The sequence below is a fragment of the Ictalurus furcatus genome, chromosome 27, assembly GCF_023375685.1.
Source record: "Ictalurus furcatus strain D&B chromosome 27, Billie_1.0, whole genome shotgun sequence".
Classification (NCBI taxonomy): domain Eukaryota; kingdom Metazoa; phylum Chordata; class Actinopteri; order Siluriformes; family Ictaluridae; genus Ictalurus; species Ictalurus furcatus.
The window spans coordinates 17,136,858-17,158,478 of NC_071281.1; the positions used below are offsets into that span (position 1 = coordinate 17,136,858).

Here is a 21,621-nt window from a genome sequence, read left to right on the forward strand (position 1 = left end):
TCGAAGTAAACACAAATCGAATTAAGATGTGTGGAGTATTCATGTTTTAGTCGGATTATCAAAGTGCGTTATAGACACGTACTCAACCGTTTGAAGGCAAACAGGAGAGCACGGCTACGTCCGAATCCGTGTACTTACCTACTGTATAGTAGGAAGTGAAATACATGTATTTCAGCTACTATATAGACGGTAAGTACACGGATTGGGACGCAGCCCACAGCTTCAAGCAGTCATTTATTAGCACATACAGCATGACAAATAATTAACCACACTTGAAGCTTTCGTAAAATCAAACATTAAACACACAAAACTGTATACGGTAAAATAAGGAAGACCGACCGTATGTCGATACGGGAAATTCTGGAGGGAATGTCGGACGGCGTGGCGTGGGGACGTAATAACCACGAAACCCATTTTAACTAACCCCCAATCACATTACAGCATCATCATGTCCTTACTAACCACCACCACTATCACCAGTGTCGTTACCACATCATGCTATCACCGTAGTTCCATTTGTTCCCGTTTTCCATTTGTTTCTTTTTTATTTCATTTTTTTTTAAATGTATCCTTTCTTTCTTTTTCCCTTCTTTTTCTGTTTCCTCCTTTCTTTTGAATTTCCTTTCTTTATCTGTCATATTGTATTTATTATTTCTATTTACTTATTATTTCTTTCTTTCTTTTTTCTTTTTTATCACTCCATCTCTTTCAGTTCCTCACACACACACACACACACACACACACACACACACATTATATTTCCGTGAAGAAATATTAATCACATGTATAAACAGTAATAATGTTCACCGTGCACATGAAAGATTCTGGCAGCTTGACAACATGTATATTTTGTGCTCACGTGTCAACTGGCTCAGTACAACGCTTCCTTGATCATGTTCCTATGATACCAATGGCCACACACACACACACACACACACACACACACACACACAGTTCCCTTCCCATTCCCAGGAGTTGAGGCACCTCCTCCTCCATCACATGACCAAGTGGACAGCAATGTGGAATGGAAGGAATGTGATCATATGAGTGTTTACTTAACAAGAGAGAGACCCCAGAGCAACACACACACACACACACACACACACACACATTAATTAATATGCTTCCGTGTGCCAAAATTTAATTATATTTTTTTCAGGTCAATGTTAGAGTTAACATAATTAAATAAAATAATTAAAACAGGTCACAGTGTAAGGCGACATTGTTTTCTAGCTTAATTTCCACCTGAATAACAGGTTTTTTATTTTAGGTTAATTAATTCCAACAAATATTGATCAAGATGCTCTTCTTTTTTTTAAAGTAACCTTTTTCTCAACAGGAAAGCAGAATAACCATGAACTCTACTGAACTTTTTTTCAGATTTCAGTGGGCTGAATATACCATGTGCCAAAACAAACTCTTTTTTTTTTTTTTTTGCACTAAAATACATTGAGGCTTTAATTGTGGGATTCATTTTAGGCACAAGCTTTCACTTTAAGCATTTCTAGTTTTAGGGAGGCACTAATATAATATTTTAATATGCACACAGTTGAATAAAGTTTGCATCCCCATGGCTTTTCAGAAAATATATTTTTAAAATATTTTATGTATTTTAAAAAAAATAATAATAACCATTTAAATTTGAAAACTAAAAAATTAAATTATATATAAAATTAAACTTGGGTATATTCTTCAACAAGACAAAAAAAACAGCAAATCAACAGAAAAATAATTTGAAAAGAAAAAGAGTTTAGAATTACAAAGGTTACAAAGCTCAAAAGATATAAAGGCAAACTAATATTTTTAATATTTTGATTATTTCATATATATTTTATTATTCCACATATTTGTTATATTTAATATAATTTTTGCTACTATGAACAAACCTATGAAACCTGACTAAAACACTAAACGTTATATTAAGTATATAACATTATAACATTACAGATATAAAGTAAATTTTTCTCCTTTATTTTGTGGTAAGGTTGCGCACACTTTTGCGCTCGACTTTAGCATATAATGTTTCTATAGAAATCGTGTTTTAGCTTTCTCACATTTAAACATAAATAGAAAATCACAGCAGATCAGATTTAAGCATTGCTTATAAAAAATAATCTGGTATCCATTTTTCTATTCTACTCACAAATAAAGAATGACCTTCAACTTATAAGTTTCTACTTAACAATTCTGTGATTTCAAAATATTCAACCATGAATTTTTGATAGTCAACGAGGTCAAAGCTCGAATGTACTTGTAGATGTATATGTACATGTTGGTGTACAACTTCTCACTAATTGTGCAAACACAACGAAATTTGTAGGTAAGTAAAGTGAAATCGCTGTGACGAAGCTGAAATCTGTCAATGTATTAATGAACGACACGTCACGCTTTTTATCTATTTATGATTACGTTTAATGTCATGGAACATCGATTACAGAAGGTAGTTCCCGTTCTCTCTTATGTTATAGCAGCTACAAACAGCTGTTCCATCACCAGCCTCTCTTTTTTCTCTCTCTTTAAGTTAATAAGACAGAAACGTAGCTTGTTATGTTACTGAGAATCTGAAAAGTGTAAACATGTCAGTCCTGAAAAACTTACTGTTACAAATTGCGGACACTGGAGACTCCTTCCAAAAACCTTAACTAAATCTACTCAGTTTAGAAAACTTCAACATGACAACAATTACAAATTTTGTTCGTTAAACAACAAGACGTTTTTTTAAAATCTGTTTATTACTAGCCTTAGATGCGGCGTGTCTGGAATACAAGTCCCGGTTGTTACTATAGAAACAATAAAATATTAGAACAAGCGCATTAATATAAACCTGTGATTTATGTTACAGCTGGAACTACTGTCAGAGCTGCTGTTGTAGAAAATAAGTCCACATATGATTGGAGAATTCTACAGCGATGAATTATAATTCAATTTTACTCATTGTGACATAAAAGTCAAGCATCAAACTATGCATATTGTCCATCATAATGAGCCGGCCGGCATCTGACTGCCTTAAACATAACACACTACATGAAATAGCATAAAATGTATTGAATTCAGATGCAGACTGCATGCTTATGACAGACTAGATTTTAGATTCCTGACATTAACCAATTCAGACAGAGGTAATTTTCCCAAAAGACACAGCTGATTGAATTAGCATGCACACAACATTTACAAACCAGCTCACTGCTCATTAAAGATGCAATTAGATTTATAAATAATCCATTAACAGCATTTTGAGAACATGCTGAGTAAAGAAGAACCTCAAGCATAGGCTAAAAGAAAAGGGTAAATATAGGCACTCTCATTCCTCAAAAGAGTTCCTTTGAATGGATAATGGATGTAGTTCGAACCATTTCTGTTTGAAGAACCCTCTGAAATATACAGCTCTTTGATGGTCCAAGTGAACCTTTAAATGTTCTTCAAAATAAAAAAAGTCATTCATGTTGGCTATCGGCAATCTATGGAACTCATGGCAGCTGGAATCCCCATGGTGAGTAGCAACACTCTTAGAGAAAAAATAGGTTCCTTGAAGGTTCTTTGGAGTTTGAGATTAAGGGCTATAAGCTTTCTAAAGTGGTTCTCTCTGGAAACCTGACTGTTGTAAAGTTCTACATAGAACCTTTAAGTGTTTCCCCTAAGAGACAAATCAAAGATCTACAGACCCATATAACAGTCTAGTTTAACGTTCTTTGTAAAATGTCATCACATTATTGATGTTCTACATGGGAAACTTTCTAAAGAGGTTATATTTGGAAGCTTTTCTGAAATGGTTCTTCTTAGAACCCTCTATTGTAATCTTGAAAGGTTCCCCAGAGGATAAACCAAAGAACACTTTAGGGTGCTTGATGGAACCTTGTAGCAACTATGCTGAATATTGACATCGATATCATTATCATTTTTTACAGACCAAAAGCGACCACAATCCTGCCTACTTGTTTTCTACTGGCTCACAAAATCAAGGCTAAGAAATTCACAGGTCAAAGTTCATCCTAGATGGAATCTGCGCAAAGCACAAGTGACAAATGCATGTGTCACGGAATGTGTCCTTTCCCCTTCAGTGAATCCGCTTGTTTGCCTGTTGAATTGGATTTTTTCTTAATTTTCAGATATCTACCATATCGCCATAGCAACAAATCAAAAATCGTAATGTTGGCACCTATATTATATATACCAATATATATTTTAGCTTGTTTTTAGCATTATAGTCCATAGGCAATAGCCTGTAGGCAATATAATAAGAATTTTTTTTTTTTTAATTACCAATGAAAAAAAATTTTAATCCGTAAACCCTTAAACATTTTAAAGTTTAACTACAACATTTTAACATCACATTTGCTCTACCAATCAGTTTGACAATATTAAAAAGGAGTAAAAATATATATCATCATATCCACAGTATTTTGTGGCTATTGTGCACTATTGTGACATAATTTATCATGATATCGATATTATATCATCATATCCTCCAGCCCTAGTCTGGATGTAACTAAAAGGCGTTTCAAAACTAGACAGAGAAACCCAAAACCCACATGTTTCTGTGGACTTGTCTGTATTTAAAAAGGGTAACTGATGTTCATTGTTCATTAAAAATTCATCAAGGTTTGTTTAGCGACACCTGACCTCATCTATCTGTGCTAAAGTTTTTGATCAGCCAGGTAAAATGGTTAGAACAGCTGGACTTTGCCTTGGCTAACCAACTGTTAGCATGCTTTTTCTTTATCTTCCTGTTTCTCAATCACTAGAGGAAGGTAAACATAATGTTGTCTTTTCAGGACCAGGGAAACGAAAGAGAGCGATCTTCCCTACGTTCCTACCAGATTTAACCCCAATCTTAATTTAACGAGCTGCATTGTGTACTACACTATGAAGTGTGCTGTGTTTGGCTTCACATCTGACACAGATTCTGTTTACTTCCAGATCTCAATGACACAGCGGCAATCAGCTTCACGACCTTTTTTTCCTAATCTGAAATATAACGAACTGAAATCTAGGACAGGCAGAGAACTATATCAATAAGAACAATGTGTACGTCCAGTGATGACATAGCGAATATAGCGAATACTAAGTCATTTATACTGATGCTACTGCTAGCAATAATAAACATACTGCTGCAATTGTAATGGCAAAATATGTAGTTCTTGCAAATCAGAAGCACATAGGAGCTAATGTGAAGAAATAAGGCTTATACAGACTCAACATTATCAATAACCATTTACTTTCAGTTAGAAGTTGAATAATTAAAAAAAAAAAAAGCTTTTAATACAACAGCGTGGCTGAATTCTCAATCAGAAGGTGCATATTAATGTTCTGTAACAGCACAGCTCTGACAGCAGTTCTGGTTTTAACATAAATGGTTTTATATTAGTGAGATCATTCTAATATGTTATCATTTCTGTAGTAACGGCTCATTCACAGGGACTTGTAGCGCCACATAATCCATGTAAAGCTAACGCACAATGGCTTAGTGGTTAGCACATTTGCCTCGCACCTCTGAGGTTGGGGGCTCAAATCCTGTGCTTTGTGGATTTCCTCCAGGTACTCCAGTTTCTTCACCCAGTCCAGAGACATGCCTTGTAGCGGATTAGCATTTCCAAATTGTCCATGGTGTGTGAAAGGGTGTCTGGTTGTGCCCTGGGATGGGTTGGCACCCCGTCCAGGGTGTCCCCCGCCTTATGCCCCAAGCTCCCTGGGATAGGCTCCAGGCTCCCCGCGACCCTGTGTAGGATAATCGGTATGGAAAATGGATGGATGGAAGTATATTATCATTGATGTGGTGAAGTTTTTTGATAGGAGATTTAACATTTATGGAAGGATTCTTCAGTGTCAGCGGTTTGAACATTTAGTAATTTTCCCGATATGGGAAAGTCTTCATGGCATTTTCTGGTTTCTCGATAACATGACAAGCTGCATTTTTGTCTTTAGAAGTTCAACAAAGAAAATAAAAAAGAGAGGTCGGTGAGGGAATTCCTGTTCATAGCAGCTTTAACACCAGGAACTAACATGTCTTGCAGAATTCTATAACAGTTAGAGTAACTATAAACTGTTAAAAATTGCAAGTCCCAACTCCAGCATGGGTTATTGTTGTATAACAGTGTTATTTGTGACATGTATAACTTATTTGTGTGTCAGACATGCATGTATTTTGTGAAGTAGTTTACACTTACCACTCCCATGTTACTACTTAGCATTAATTACTAAGGAATCCTGGTATTTTTCCATTTTAGGTGCTATATTTGCTATATAAATTGCAAAAGTATGCATGTAATATTTAAATACTCAATTTCTACCTCTTAATTTGTGAACAACTATTGCAATGAGGCACCAGGTCCTGCTCTACACACTTGGTAGTTTTTACTCAAGTTATATTTTACTTTAAAATCCAGCATGCAAACTTTGTGCTACGATGAAAAAAATTTAACCTGATCAAAATTTTTAAAATGTGTCAACCTGTTAGGGTTTTTAAAAAACATTTTTTTAGCTTTTCTCAGCTGAAAACAAGAACATTGTTATATTTTGTTTCAATTGGGAAAAATTCATTTAAAAAAGTTAAATATGGGTTGATTTTTGTTCAGTGTACCAGTAAAAACTGCATATAATTAGCAATAACAGCTTTAGCCAAAAATGTTAATGCAGGCTGTTCAAAAATGTTTCATTGACAGTGTAGTTGAGGCATCAGTAGTGAGTAATTTGTTGTTGGATTGTCAGAAATCTTGGTAGCGCTTGTTTACAGTACCGCATTACTCTAAAATGTAGCTACAGATGACTTCCTACTCATTAAATGAATTACATTAAGTTCTTCCTACTCATTGAATTAAATTAAGTTGATGATAAAATAATTCAAATTATCGGCACTTTTACTACCGCCGTTAAACTTCTTCCGTCACCTCATTGTGTTCTGACTTTTTAACACGTCGTGGCGCCAATAAAATTTAAATGTGCAGATAATAGATAGATTTGGCCACAGTCATACTGTTATCTCTGTTGTGGATGACTACCCACAGAATCATTTTCCTATTCAAACCAGGTTAACAAGCCTAGTCAATACCTTGCCTTCTAGCTTATGACACATGATGATATGATAGCAATATTATTATCGACTATTCATTGTTACTCATTGTACCAAGTAACTGATAGAATATGCAATTCTATTTCTATACCAATCGTTATATCTTCTCTCCCTGTCCACGTTAAATCGGGTATCTGTTTTACATGTTAAATAAAATTCTCCCTGAACATATAGTTTTTCCTTCTATAGCTCTGCTGGTTTGTTCGCACTTTGTTATCAAAACAACAATATTGATTTGCATATTGTCTATTGTGAAAATGTCTTGATTTTCTCAGTTTAGCAGAATCATGGCTTAAAAGACATGATTATAGTGTATTACATGAGTGCACCCCACCTGAATACAGTTTTAAGCATTATTCTTATGATGAGTTTAGCATTACAGAAAAAAACCCCACGAGTAATAGAACCGGTTAAGGTCTTTTGAGCTCTTGCTTTTAAATGTTACTGTTTTTGATACAAAAACCAAAATTAATTCACATTTACTATGATGGTCCTTACCTCCTTAATCATACACTGAATTTTCTGTAATTTGATTTTTTTCTAATCACAAAGATGTAATTGTTGCTGATTTCAATACTTCAGTATATGAAGAATGAAAAACGACTCTTCGCATTATGCTGGTGCTAGATCTAGTTGTGAGTTTTGGCATCAATATTAACAAAGTTCTTATATTTCCCCTGAATAAAGTTGTTTCTGTTTTATCAGTTTTGAATTTCAGATGCACTGATAAAAAAAAAACCTTGGATCAATCTAAAGAAAATTGCATATATTTTTTTCAACTGTAAAAAAAAAAACAAAAAAAACTTTTTATACAGTTTTTTTAAACATTTTTTTTTCAGTTGTACTTGCAACAAGTTGGTGATTTTTTTTTTTTTAGCTTTTATGTTTTTCTCTGTGTGTAAAAATTCTGGCAATAGATCCTGCTTAGCTAAGGTGTACTGAGAGTAAGGTACTTACACCTCTCACAGCTTCAGCAGTCAGAGATAACCTTACACAATAAACTGGAGATCTCTTCCAAATTGTATGGAGGGAATTTTCTCAATAACTGCCATCACCTCCTCAAGTTAGACAGAACAGCGTACTTTTCCACTTAGCAGAAGACAACAAGGGCAATATCACTTTCTTATTTAACAAAGTCTCTAAATTAGAGATGGGGCCATTTAAGAGTCTTAAATTCCTCCACAACATAGCAACAATGATTTCTGAGACTTTTTCCGGTAAAAAAAAAATAAAATAAAAAATACAGATTAAAATTCTAACTGCCAACGATCTACTACATCCTAATTCATCCATTAATGATGAAAAGCCAGAAAATGCCACAAACGTCTCGATGAGTTTAGTCCATTTTGTTACCTTTATCATTTTGTTCTGCCTTGTTTTGAGTTCACCGTGGGTCATTTTTGTTACAAATTGTATGAGGTTGTTGGTAGAAAGATTTTCCTATAAGGAAAGCATAAACGTAAAAGTATTCATAGTTGATAAAAGTTGATAAAGTAAATGTCTAAAGTTTTAAGCTCTTTATTTCGATGTAATGGGGTGTCATATGATTTGCATTCTACTGATGATTTTCTTTTCTTTTCTTGTCCTTAATGAATATTTGAATATTTAACAACATTCGGTAGAAATAATAATAATAATAAATGATAGTTACAGCCCTAGAGTCACTGCTAAATACTTAAGCTGTTACTTGCAGTACTTGTAGTAAACAAGGCTTAATGTTAGATTAATTATGGGTCAACGATGACTTAACTATTAATATGCAACTTGTAATGTAAAGCGTTATGAGAAAAGCAGAAACAGGACTATATTGCTAAAGTTACTCAGAAGTGCTTTGCCAGCAGTGTTTTGTGCTTGACGGGTAAAAGGTGAGAGGAGAACAGAGGACAGATTTTAACCCAACCCTTTGTCATGCAAATGAGATTCCTAATCTGTATTTCTCCGACAATACCTTCTTTTCTTCCCTAATCTGCATAATTCAGCCAATAAGAGTCCTTCTTTCTGCCAGGTGACAGTTAAATGACTGCCTGGATTCAAGTCTATAGATGCACAGGCCATGTGCAATGTGTTTCAACTGGCTTGAGGAGTAAGAAGAAACCAAGCACAAAAGCACAACACTGAAAGCATGGCTGGATTGGACTCGATGCCAAATTTGATTACATTTCAACAATTAGATACGCCGGGCTGCAGATCTTTAGCTCTTTAGTAAAGCAACTAGAACGATTGCCACATTTTACTTTGCCCCTTTGACACTCCAAACTTCAACTCCGAGCTGCAAACACGAAAAAGAGGTCAGAGGAAAAACCTGACAGGCAAATCTGTGTCAGGACGCATGATCAGAGCCTCACGCCTTATAAAATATCATTCTGGAATATGTTGACATCAAAAAAAGACTACAGTGCATGAAGGCATGTATAATACTTTCCCATCATTCAGGAAATAATGAAACACAGTGCAGCTGTAAAGTCTACCTGAGGACCCCTACATTGTAAAGTGTCCCTTAATACTACAATTATTAACCAATATCATGCATGCATTGTTGCACAGATACATCATGTACTGGTTAAATTGTCCTTCAAGTATGGACCACGTTTCTGTAATTGATTCAACACTAAACATCCCACTGCAACAAATGACTCTCAGCAGTTTAAACCAGACTCCCTTTACAGCTATGACTCAAGCATAAAAATGCACCAGTAAGCACCAGCCAGCGTTAAAGCCTTAAATAAGTTAGCCTGTTAATAAAAACATTCATTATGCTTTATTATTCTCTACCTTGCACGGCCAGTCCACAGCAGAATATCGAAAGCAGAGAGAAGAGCCAGGTATTCAGCGCCATGGACATCCTCCTTTTGATTTTTTTTTTCCCAGCCGGGAGGAAATCAAAAAAAAAAAAAAAAAAAAAAAAAAAAAAAAAGGAAAGAAAAGAAAAAGAGCAACGCTACATGCGTTCAAATCGACACGGTCCTCGTAAAGTCCTCGCTCGCGCAGAGTCCCTGTAAACACAGGAGGTCTCCGGTAGGCAGCATAAAAACAGAGTCCCCGCTTTTCAGTCGGGGGAGAGCCGTCGTGTCTCTGCGCGCCTCATCGCCATGTTGTGAGCGACTGTTAAACGCGTGCGAGCTTCTGCACACACATACACACACACACACACACACACGCACTCAAGTCCCCTGTTCATTTCACTGAACACACACACACACACACACACACACACACGCGCGCGTTTGTCTTTGTGAGGACCTTCCAGCTAATAGCGTGAAGCACAGTCACTCCAGCAAGACATCATTATTATTATTATTATTATTATTATTATTATTATTATTATTATTATTATTTTCAGTCAGTGCAATTGCTAATGTCATATGATACAAAACTTGCCAAATCTCGCTAGAAAGAGTGTTTCCGTGTTTCCATCCAAGTTGTGAATTGAACTTTATGCGAGCAATCGGAATATCGCATAAAACATTGGCGAATAAAGCACCGTTTCCATCCCAAGTGTGTTCAAGAGAACAAAATCGTCATTTCCACTGACAAGCGCAAAGTATTCATACAAATGGATGAAGCCAGTGTTGCGTGTTTTTTTCCCAGCATAATAATGTAAATGACTTGCACGTCAGAGAGCGAAGATGAGCGAAGACGCCATCACAAACCTCATGTTATCTTGGGATCGGAGGCGGAGGCCTGATATTTGGGAAGGGAATCATGTGAGACAGTTCTGGGAGGTGATTATATCAAATCGTTTTGATGACAGATTTTGGCTCAGGCATCTCAGAATGACAACATTTGAGATGCCGTGTAACGAAACCAGTCTGCTGGTTAGTCCGGTGTTAGCGGGTTTTTACGCGATGTCCCAAAACTGGCATACAAATACGTGGGTTGAAACATAGCCACTGTCTACCTGCGAGGATTGTCAACAAGTGTAATGTCATAGATAGATAGATAGATAGATAGATAGATAGATAGATAGATCTACTTTATTGATCTCTAAGGGGAGATTTTGGGATATGCAGGAACAAGCTAGTTGAGCTAGCTAACACATAAGCAAACTGTTCCCTGTCCCCATTAACCACACCGAACAAAAAAGTGAGGTAAAAAAAATAAAATAAAAAAACCCCCAAAAATTACATTAAATGATATTAAATATTTAGAGTCATGACATCTGAGTTCTTCAGTTTGTCATGAGTTACCATTAGGGAATGATATTAAATTAGTAACGCTAGTGTGCTTCATGACTTTTTTGTAGGATGCTAATCAACAAACAAACATGGCTTCAGTTAATGTGTTTTATGTCTGGAGGAGATCTACAAAAACATGTAGCTACATTATGCCATTATATTATGGATGTAGTTTAGTATGTTGCCCCACCGTCTATTAGACAGTCATGCCCAATTAGGTCATTGGGGCTAACGTGACCACCCCATTGTAAAAGGTTTTGCTATACCCCTGAATGTTTTGCCTCTTTTTTTTTAAACATTTTTTTTTCTACATGGAGACGATTCAAATGTCCCCACAAGGTCAAAACTGTCTGATGTTCATATCATTGCGGGAACATTTGAAGATTCACTTTATCTCTCAATACTGGACATTAATGCAGTATCCCAGAGAGTATACTACAGGCGTACTCACACACAAGGTTCTAATTACAGGTTTGTCAGAACACATAATTAGTATTTTAATCCTCCACAGAGTAACTAAGGACAAAAGGTTTGGGTGGAAAGCATGACACCTGCTCACTTGGTTACTACTGTGCCCAAAGATATTTATGTTTTTATAGCTGACACATCATTTCATTTACTTTGTAAACCATACAAGTTTATTTTAGCATCCACTCTATTAGTAGTTCTACAGGACCTAGGAACTATCCAAATGATTCAACCCCCATTGCAAAACAGGTTTATTGCCAAAATTTACAGACTTTCAGCTGTTATGCGATGAACAAATCAAACAAAAGCGATTGAAGTAGTTCGACACGACGAATGCTTCAAGCGGTTTCCCCAAATTCAACTGAAAATGCAACTTCTAATGATTTCTCCAGTCTCAAAATGATTCAACTCCCTGAATAGAATCCCTCACAACAGCACAAATATGCAAAACAGGTGTCCTCTCAAGCACACCTGATGCAACTAATCAAGGGCTTCATTATATGATAAATTTGTTATATGATTAATTTAAAAAGCAAAATTATTATTAGTATTATGATGGCCACTGGGGCTGAAGGGGTTAACATGTAAAGCTACAAATTACTGTCTCATTGCCTCTGTTATATTAGTGTGCAAGTCTTTGTTATCTGAGCCCAGCAACACACACACACACACACACACACACACACACACACACACACAAACACAGGTAAGTTAATTTCATAAGAAGCCCTATTTAGTTTGACCTTCAGAGGGGCTGAAAGAGAAAGTGACCCCCCTCCATCCAGCCCACCATCCTCCATTCTCTGTCTTTATCAAAGGATGTGTTTCTCCAGCCAGAGAGATGGGGAGCTGTTGAGGCCCACAGATGGGATCTCTCTCTCTCTCTCTCTCTCTCTCTCTCTTACACACACACACACACACACACACACACACATAGACGGCCCTCTGACTGACTGCTTCATATACATGCATGGCCAGACAGTGCTGTGCACTTAGGGGGCCCATTTCAGGGGGTCTTAGACACACACTGACCCTGACCCACGTGTTGGCCATCTTCCACACACAAACCCTGAGAAGAAAAAAAAAAGCTGTAAGGGTCAAACAGAGCCTGAGGAGACAGAGATCAAAGCATAGAACTCATACATTATATAACCGGCAGGCTTTGTTCACACAGCAGGGTAAAGCGGAATTTTCTCAAATCTTCATTTTTTTTTAGACAGAGTGTCTCTGTTGCAAAGTATTTGTCAGACTTTGCTTTGTTATAGGTGCTAATAGTGGTAGTATGGTTGTAAGGAGGGGGTAATAATTCACTGGTTAGCCAGCAAGCAACATGGAGATTTCAGCATAGATGATGGCTAACATCCGGTCAGTGTTCTGAACACGTTTGGTTCAGATAATAGTGACAAAATGTCAAGGTTTTAAACACAGAACAAGCACAAACATTATTAAAGGACATGAACGTGAAGGGTGTATTTGCCTTTAATCGCTAGCTTTAATGATCTTCTTCTGACTTCATGACCATTTGATAAAGTTTTATGTTCATCCCTGACTCTCTATGTTAAATATCCTGAACGAACGCCATATTTCTCATTTCTTTGTGTTTCAGTATCTAATCTCTACCCTTCTCCCTTCACTCATTCTCTGTACATACGTCTCTCCAGTTTGAGAGTGAGCTAATGAAGATCTTCTGTAGTTATGCTTCTATTGGAGAAAAGCTAATCAGAAGAGTCTTAAAGTGCGCGATAAACATCAGCGTTTGAAGATCCACACCGGGTTCCTGTGTACTCATTTTTTCAGAATTTCGGAGAACTTGGTGCCGTGACCCGGATGGCGCACTAACACCTTTTCTGGTGAGTTACGCCGTTATTTTTTAACCTGCTGGGTTGCTTTCCGTGTGAGATAGGAGAGATGGAGTCAGCGTACGAGATATCCTTTCAGGGATTGAGGGAAGACAGGCTGTTTTCTTTGCTGATAATAATAGGACCGAAAGTTTTTAACGTGTCCTTTTGAAGACGTATAAAAGACAAGTAGGGAAAAAAGGCCAAATTTAGAGGTCAGTTTAAGATGGACCAGAACAAACCAAAAGTAGACCAATGACTCCAGTGGAAAAGCCCAGGAATGGAGAGCCATATACATCTATTGTCAGTTTGCTGCTTTTTTAATGAGTTTGTTTCAAATCTCTGGCATAAAGAAGAATCAATTAAAAGAAAAGAAATTCAACGTGAAAGGAAAAATACAACTTAAGAAGTCGCTTGTCCAGAAATCTGACTTTAATTAGATTTGTGGCTTGGATCTGATCGTAAAATATCAGAATTCGCCTGTTTGTTTCTTTACGGCTCTAAAACAAATATGGCATACAGTCTCATTTAAGACAAAGACTGAGTCTATGGGTGGGAAATTCCATTGTGATTTGGGATTTGTTAGAAAAGGAACGGTATCTTGAAATTGAAATAACCGGACACACACCAAAAACAACCTCTTAGCACCATTTTTCTCTTTTATAAACATGATTCAAAACACTGCAAATGACCAAAACTTGAAAGCGTGAGTTAGACAGAATGAACACAGACCTTGCAGGATGTTCACGGTCACACCGTTTATCAGCCGAGTTCAGAAGAAGTGTGAGGATGCAACCGGTTACCGGTGACTCTTAGATTCAGTCACATTTGCAAGTAAAGTCTTTGAGATCAGTGGAATTCACTCTTATCAGCAATTCAGTTTTGCGCTACAGAATACATTTCTCAAGAATATATTTTGCGTTGAGGTAGACCACGGCACATGAATTTACATCGTCAGCCAGTAGCAAAAATGGACAAATTGCGATCTAACCCTGACTTCATCTTTGTCATGTATAAACGCAACTTGAGTAGCATTTGCAATCATGTTTGCATGATGAGCAACGTCATTACGAGCCAGCAAGGGAAAAAAACACTGTTATCCGTCCATTTTCTGTACCGCTTATCCTACACAGGGTCGCAGGAAGACTGGAGCCTATCCCCCTGGAAGGAGTGCCAACTCGTTGCAGGGCACAATCACACACTCACACACTACGGATAATTGGCAAATGCCAATCAGCCTACAACGCATGTCTTCGGACTGGGGGAGGGAAACGGAGTACCTGGAGGAAACCCCTGAAGCACGGGGAGAACATGCAAACGGCCAACGTCAGAGCTGCGAGGCAACATGCTAACCACTAAGCCACCATGCCCCGCCCCCCAACACTGTTTATATTATTTGTTAAATTTGACATTGAAGTTCTTCTACCCTGTAATTAAATCTAGAAGTTCGATTTATCTATATTAATTAGGTGATCACAACTAACCTATCTGAGTCAGAATAGGCTGCTGGCTGGATGGGGTAGTTGGTGGTGTTGCTAACTCACATATCCAGGGTTCTTTGTTTGATCCTGAGCTTGGGTTACTGTCTGTGTGGAGTTTTGCATATTTTCCCCATATTCGCTTGGGTTTCCTCATTTCTTTGGATTCTCCGGATTCCTCTCAACACTCAAAAACATGCAGGTAGGTGAATTAGCTATGCTAAATTGGTTCTAGGTGTGAATATGCATGCGCACGGTGCCCTGTGAGGGACTGGTGAATTCTCCTGCCTTGTTTTCCGGGTCTAAGCTGTCTAAGTGGTTACTGAACATGAGCATGAATGAATGGAAAAAAAACAGTAAATGATATAGTAAAGTAAATGATAAGTACTTTTAAATGCTGAAACTCATAAAGTAAAAAATATATATATTTGAACTCTATGGTGAAACAACGCCCTCTGATGGAGGTGTGAGGAAATGATTAATTATGACTCGATTATTTCTCCATATCTTAATGTAAATTTTCCGATGTGTTATCCCTGTACATGAAAAGGTCCAAATTCAGCATTATTTAATAAAAAACCAAAACAAAACGAGATGCCTAGTTTTCAGCTGTGACTCTGCGAGGAAGCGCCGCGCCTGCAGCTGTCCTGCCCGCTTACCCGCCCACCTCTGTGCCGCTGGGAGGACGCTGAATGAACACTTGGCATGGCGGGCTGGATCTCCATGGTTACTGAGGCTTAGGTTTGAGTGACACATGGGCGGAGAGGGCGTCTCTGACTGGCTGTGGTGCAAGCTGCAATGCCAGCCGGGGTGCAGATTGGCAGGAAGCCCAGAACTGGGAGGTGGGAAAGGAAGACATGGAGTTATGCAGTTATTTAGGGAGGGGGTGTTTACAATTTCTCAGATACAGTAAACATGCTTATAGACATAAAATAACAGGAGATTAATGATGGAGGCAGTGTGGATGTGGGTGTGGTCTGGCTCAAGGGTGTTGAAGACAGGATTGAGAGTTCACTTCATTTATTTTACTGTTCAAGAAATACAGATCTTGGAAATTGCAATAAACAATAAAATCCAGGAATATTAAATCTAAATAAAGCATGCATGACTCTAAAGAAATCCTGTGATATGATACAACGATTCACATTTGGCACAAATGGCTGAAACACACGTAAAATGGACATCACTCCCAAAACGAGACGCGAAACATGATCCGAATGTGTGAAGAACAATTCGTCACAGCATCACGTGACGAAAATAAATGCAAAATTTGTTCACATTTATTTCACATTACCGACTCAATCATTCGAGAAGATGTGTGTTATTAAAGCCTCTTGTTTTTATGCTTTTATCTCATGACCACAAAAGCCCAGGCGTTGGCAATGTTGAATTCTCTCAGCCACACCCGTCATAAGGGTCCAGACCCTCCCACTGGCACCACACACAAGAATACAGCTATATATATATATATATATATATATATATATATAATAAAAAATATATATATACAGTTGAGCTGTAATAAGATCTGAATAATCAGATTCTAATTTATAAGTGAAAGATATCTTAAGAGAAGGCTTAAGGTAACTGTATCAGTCAGTGTGTCACTCATTTTGTGCCAGCACTCGATAAAATAGCTCTAACTCTCTGTCTAGTCAACTTCACAGTGGATTTTAAATCCCAGTAATACTGCGAGATGATTGATGATGTCAATGAGTCATTTTAATGGTTGAAATAGTCATAGAGAGAGACAGAAATCGTGACTGACGTCCCTTCCAATTTCCACTTATCTTGGTTAATAGCCAAGATTGAATGAGAAAGAAAGAAAAGAGATGAGGCTTTGTATTAATCAAGCCTTGGCATAATAACTCGGTTAGAACTGCTGGAACGTAGTGAGACGGACACCAGTTTTTGGCCTATGAGTGGAAGCGAGTTATTATGATTCGTAATAGTGAAGTGTCATTTGCGAATGTGTCGACTCTGATTCCTATTGAAGCCCTGAAACTGCAAGTTGTGAAAAAAAAAATTTTTTTTTGCTTATTTTGTAATTTATTATTTCATTATTTCAAGTTACAGTATTGTTATTTTGACGTTAACTCGTAACACTTACATCGATAGAATGCCACATTATTGGTATAATAAAGGTTTTTGGACCTTTTGAGTTTGACAACAAAAGTCGAAATAATAAGACAAAATAATGACAATCTGAAAAGTGCAGAGTAATATAATATTAAGTTATTAAGTGGAAATTATAACATAGCACTTCAGCATTTTCATGCAACTTGTGGTTTAAGGGTTTTGTAGATTCGCAGATCCTGTGACTCTCTTGCTCAAAATTCGTCTCTGCAGTGGTGTGTGTTCTGGTCTACCTGCGACAGTGTATTCCGATTTCTCTACTCTGTGTCTGGAGTGTGTTCTGGTGTCTCTCTGACAGTTTGGGTTCTGGTCTCTTGGGCGGCAGTGCTCCATGCTTTATAGCAGCTTATTTTCTTTTCTCTCTGTCTAAGCGCTGGTCTCTTTGTGATGGGAGTATGGGTTCTGGGTTCTCTTTGTGATGGGAGTATGGGTTCTGGGTTCTCTTTGTGATGGGAGTATGGGTTCTGGGTTCTCTTTGTGATAGGAGTATGGGTTCCATTTTCTCTGCAATGGTGTGTTCCAGTCACTTTGTGATGGTGTATGGGTTCCGTTTTTATCTGTAATGTTCAGGTTGTCTATTTTCCGGTCTCTCGCCAACAGTGTGTACACACACACACACATTTATAAACAAACACACACAGATATTTATAAACAAAATTTGTTCTTAATTCCTGTAGATAACCCACTTTTCTTTTTAAACTTGTGCACTTCTTCTTGTGTCCTATTATGCTGCCCTCTGCTGGTTACTATCTGTTCATCCACCTTCAGCAGTACAGTACAGTACAGAATCAGCACGAGCCAAAATCATCACCCTGCCATTTTTATAACAATGAATAAAGAAAACAGATCTTTTGGTCATTTTGATATTTAATTTTTTAGTAAGCGCTCAGGGCAGTAAAGCAACAACATTGTACTTAAAGGTAGGGGCACAGGAAATACAGGGCGAAAAGACGAGGCTCTTCCACGCTCTGAGATCCACGGGCGGGGCGTGTTACAGGGACAATACGTATAGTTGAACACCATTTTTAAAAAAGCAACGTTTACATAAATAACCAGAATAAATTGAAATAGATCTAAAACGTTTCTGGAGCAACAATAACAGTAAGATGCTAAGACAAATAAAACAAAACGAAAACAGAAAAACAAAGAAAGCAGAATGAAGTGGGATCTGTTTCTTATCATCGGTGTCACAACGGAGCGTGTGCACGTATTCTCAGCATAAAAAACCCTGAGTAAACTATCAAGTCAAAAAGGTTAAATAAATTAACTTTGGAATTAATGTCATTCCAACTTTCCAAATACAAGGGCCTCCGGAATGTGTGTCTGGATTAAAAACAAACAAAATAACAAACAAACAAACAATTTTAGAACATAAACCAATCGGCAGTTTGCTCAGAACGCAATAACCCACAGTTTATGAACAGAATTTCATTGTTTTATTCTAGCGGTTTTTGGTAAGGGATTTTTTTTGGAGGAAAAATAATAATAATAAATCATGCACAATGTTATTCTGTTGATGTTTGCTGTTTGGTTAGGATGACGGTTCTGCAGAGATCAGGCGGCGCTGAGCAGGAACCCGACTCGCTGTAGGTGGCGCTAGTCTGTTACTGCTGTTTGCATTCTGCAGGTTGTTGGGCTTCTCCACTCTAAACAAGGAGAAAGTGAAGGGGGGGGGGGGGGGGGGGCGGGGCACAAACAGTAAAATCACTAAAATCAGTTTGGAAGGAAGAAATGAGTATTAAACAATTAAATACAGCGTACAAATATCAGACGCTAAAGTGTTTGCTTTCTTAGAAATATCCTACATGGATGCTACAGATAATTTTTTTTTTTTTAATTTTTTTTAAATGTTACAAACCAGTGTGGCGTATTTGCTCGTTTTTCAAATTTTAAAAATGACAAGTCAGGAGAAACATTTTAATAATTATAATAATTAAAATAGTTTACAACCACTGTTTTTTTTTGTTTGTTTGTTTGTTTTTTAAATGCAGTATCTCTGGTAGAGTTTCTGTTTTTTCACTGAAGAGTCAACAAAGCCTTAGTTGCACAGATTAAACATCTAATTAAACTAATTATCCGTAATTACCTCGGGCAGTAACATATAACGCTGCAGCTGGAAGAGAAACTAAAGAGCTTTATTCTCATTCTTGCACGAAATATCTGAATATGAACCAGCAGAGGGCAGTGGAGTGTAAAACGAAACCTTTGCATTTACTTAACAATTGAGTATGCAAATAATTCTGCTTTGCTTGTAGTTTTGTTTAATACTTTTTGGCAGAAAATGACCTAGAATGTTATTACCCAAGTAACCTGCACGCACCCTGGACTCGGAATGCTGCGTTCAACTCCAAAGTGGAAAGTCGGAGCACGCCATTACTCCATTTTCGATCTCGAATAAATGAAGTAAAACAGCGGCTGAGAGTCGTACAGGGCTGAAAACGTCCTTGTAAAACTCTTTCAGTCGTTCGTTCGTCAGAAATACGAGGACGGTTAACAGAAGTGTGTTTGGAAGCTGTAAAAAGCACCCGCGCACAGAGAGCATGAGTCAGCGCTAAACAAATCGTCAGATAATTACATAAATAACTAGTTTAAAACTGGTTTGTTTATCGCATCTGGTGTTCATACAGCTCTCTCCTTTGGCTCAGTTTAGCAGTTCATATCTACAAAAAACCAAAACAAACAAACACTGCAACCCAAAAACACACGTGTGTTTGATTCACTTCCTGCAGTTGAGTCGATTCGGAGTCGAATCACTTTCACACTCAAGTTCACTAGACCGCCTCGCTCTGATGCTCTCTGACCCGAGCGGGACACGACCGTCACAACACCTGTCACAAGAACTCATTAATCGGACGATATATTGTCCCAGAAATAATCGCGATAAACGATAGTATTGTCATTTTAAGACCGTTTTATGTGACTAATATAGCAATAATATAACGGCAGAGTGTTTTAGTCTTCCGACGAAAATATCCTACAAATTTCATTAATATTTCGTCGTCATGTTTATTAACTTCATTCAATTTCACTCAGAATAAAATGCCACGGAATATCAGTCGACAGCATTTTAGTTGACGCGTAGACCGAATCGTCACACGTTTTATATTTTATTAACTTAAACACGCGTCAACAAAAACATGTGAAACCCCGATCTCCTGAAATAATAACGTCACATTACCGAGACACTTCTACAATACAATATTGTGAATTCTTTACGCTTTAGCTCGTCGTTGTGCGTGTTTAAGTGCGTTGTTACGGAAACGGCATATCCGTGACGTGACTTACCCGTTGTTCCCTAGCGCCTTACTTCAGTTCAACTTCGCTTCATTTTGTCCAGAGGCGAGCTGTAATGTGTTTATGTTGTGTGTGAATGTCTGATTAATCACGTGTGAGTTAATGAATTAACTCGCTAGTAAAGCGCTTCAGTTCACCGCTGTTCGTTCACTCATGTCTCATCTCCACCCGTGCACTGTTGATTGTTGTGTACCTCGTGTTTCGCACCGGTTTTTGCATTTACATTTAATTCATTTGTATATTTAAACCCCCGTGTCTCTGTGTGAAGTAATTTTCAGTGTGTGTGTGTGTATATATATGTGTGTGCATGTGCTCATGCTCATGACATTCCTAACTTACCTAGAAATGCATGAAGTGACAAATGAGTTACGCCTGTAATTGGAGAGGTGGAAAAGGAGAACAATCACAATGACAATTAAACTCAAACGTTTGAAACAAACAAGATGGATGTAGAAAGCTAAAACACAGAGGAGAACCGATTAAAAAGCAACAGATGCAATATAATGTGGTTTTTAAAGTCCCAGAAAACTTTCATCTGTGATTCCTTTCTACGGCGGTTCATCTCGGTCATGTAGGCAGTAAAGACGCAGCGAAACCCTGTTTTTTTTCTCCTCCCTCTCTGTACGAGTACCTGCTTTTAGGTATTCGTCCGTACCGATACCGATACGGAAATGACTGAAATGATTATTAATCGATCGGGGGAGTCACGGAACATTTTATTTATCTTTGTTTATGTTCTCCAAGTTTAAACTGGTGGCCATAAAATGTGCACAGCTAGTCCATTTTAAATGGAGCATCTTTGCTAGCTACGTTAGTTACCATGGCTCGAGTACTGCTGCCGTGGAGAAAACGTTTTTTTGTTGTTTTTTTTCCCCTCTTTCTTTCACTGCATTGAATCCCTCATGGTCATTGGCCAATAGTGGATGATCATCAAGAACAACATACTGGCTAAGAGCTGTTGTTGCATGTAGATATTTTTTTCCATCCAGACAGCATTTGCTGCCATTTTCAGATCAAGGTCGTTCCATCTCGTCCGTTCATGTACACTATGCTTACGTCACATAGCGTTTTATAACTGCGAGTAAATCGAAACCCGATGCCCAGATCTACCCTCGTGAATAACTTTTACTAACACTGAGCGATCCTTCTCGAACGCTCTCTTCGGT

The 21,621-nt window shown here is 37.6% G+C and overlaps 2 protein-coding genes across 9 annotated transcripts in view; both read right to left on the reverse strand.

Moving 5' to 3' along the window:
- igdcc4 (immunoglobulin superfamily, DCC subclass, member 4) overlaps positions 1-10,263 on the reverse strand; it is a 49,971-nt gene extending 39,708 nt beyond the window's left edge. For all 4 annotated transcript variants that reach the window (XM_053617048.1, XM_053617049.1, XM_053617050.1 and 1 more), the window contains exon 1: positions 9,839-10,263. In XM_053617048.1, coding sequence (XP_053473023.1) covers positions 9,839-9,908 — 70 coding nt within the window. In that variant the 5' untranslated portion in view covers positions 9,909-10,263. The remainder of the gene's footprint in view (positions 1-9,838) is intronic.
- Positions 10,264-17,965: 7,702 nt separating this feature from the next.
- Positions 17,966-21,621, reverse strand: part of nap1l4b (nucleosome assembly protein 1-like 4b) — a 31,846-nt gene continuing 28,190 nt past the window's right edge. For 2 of the 5 annotated variants that reach the window (XM_053616782.1, XM_053616781.1), the window contains exons 14-15: positions 20,795-20,827; positions 17,966-18,807 (exon numbers count right to left, since the gene is read on the reverse strand). In XM_053616782.1, coding sequence (XP_053472757.1) covers positions 20,822-20,827 — 6 coding nt within the window. In that variant the 3' untranslated portion in view covers positions 17,966-18,807; positions 20,795-20,821. Of the gene's footprint in view, positions 18,808-18,856; positions 19,990-20,446; positions 20,506-20,611; positions 20,631-20,794; positions 20,828-21,621 lie in introns of those variants that run through there. The other 3 variants (XR_008384880.1, XR_008384879.1, XM_053616783.1) reach the window with 3 other exon arrangements.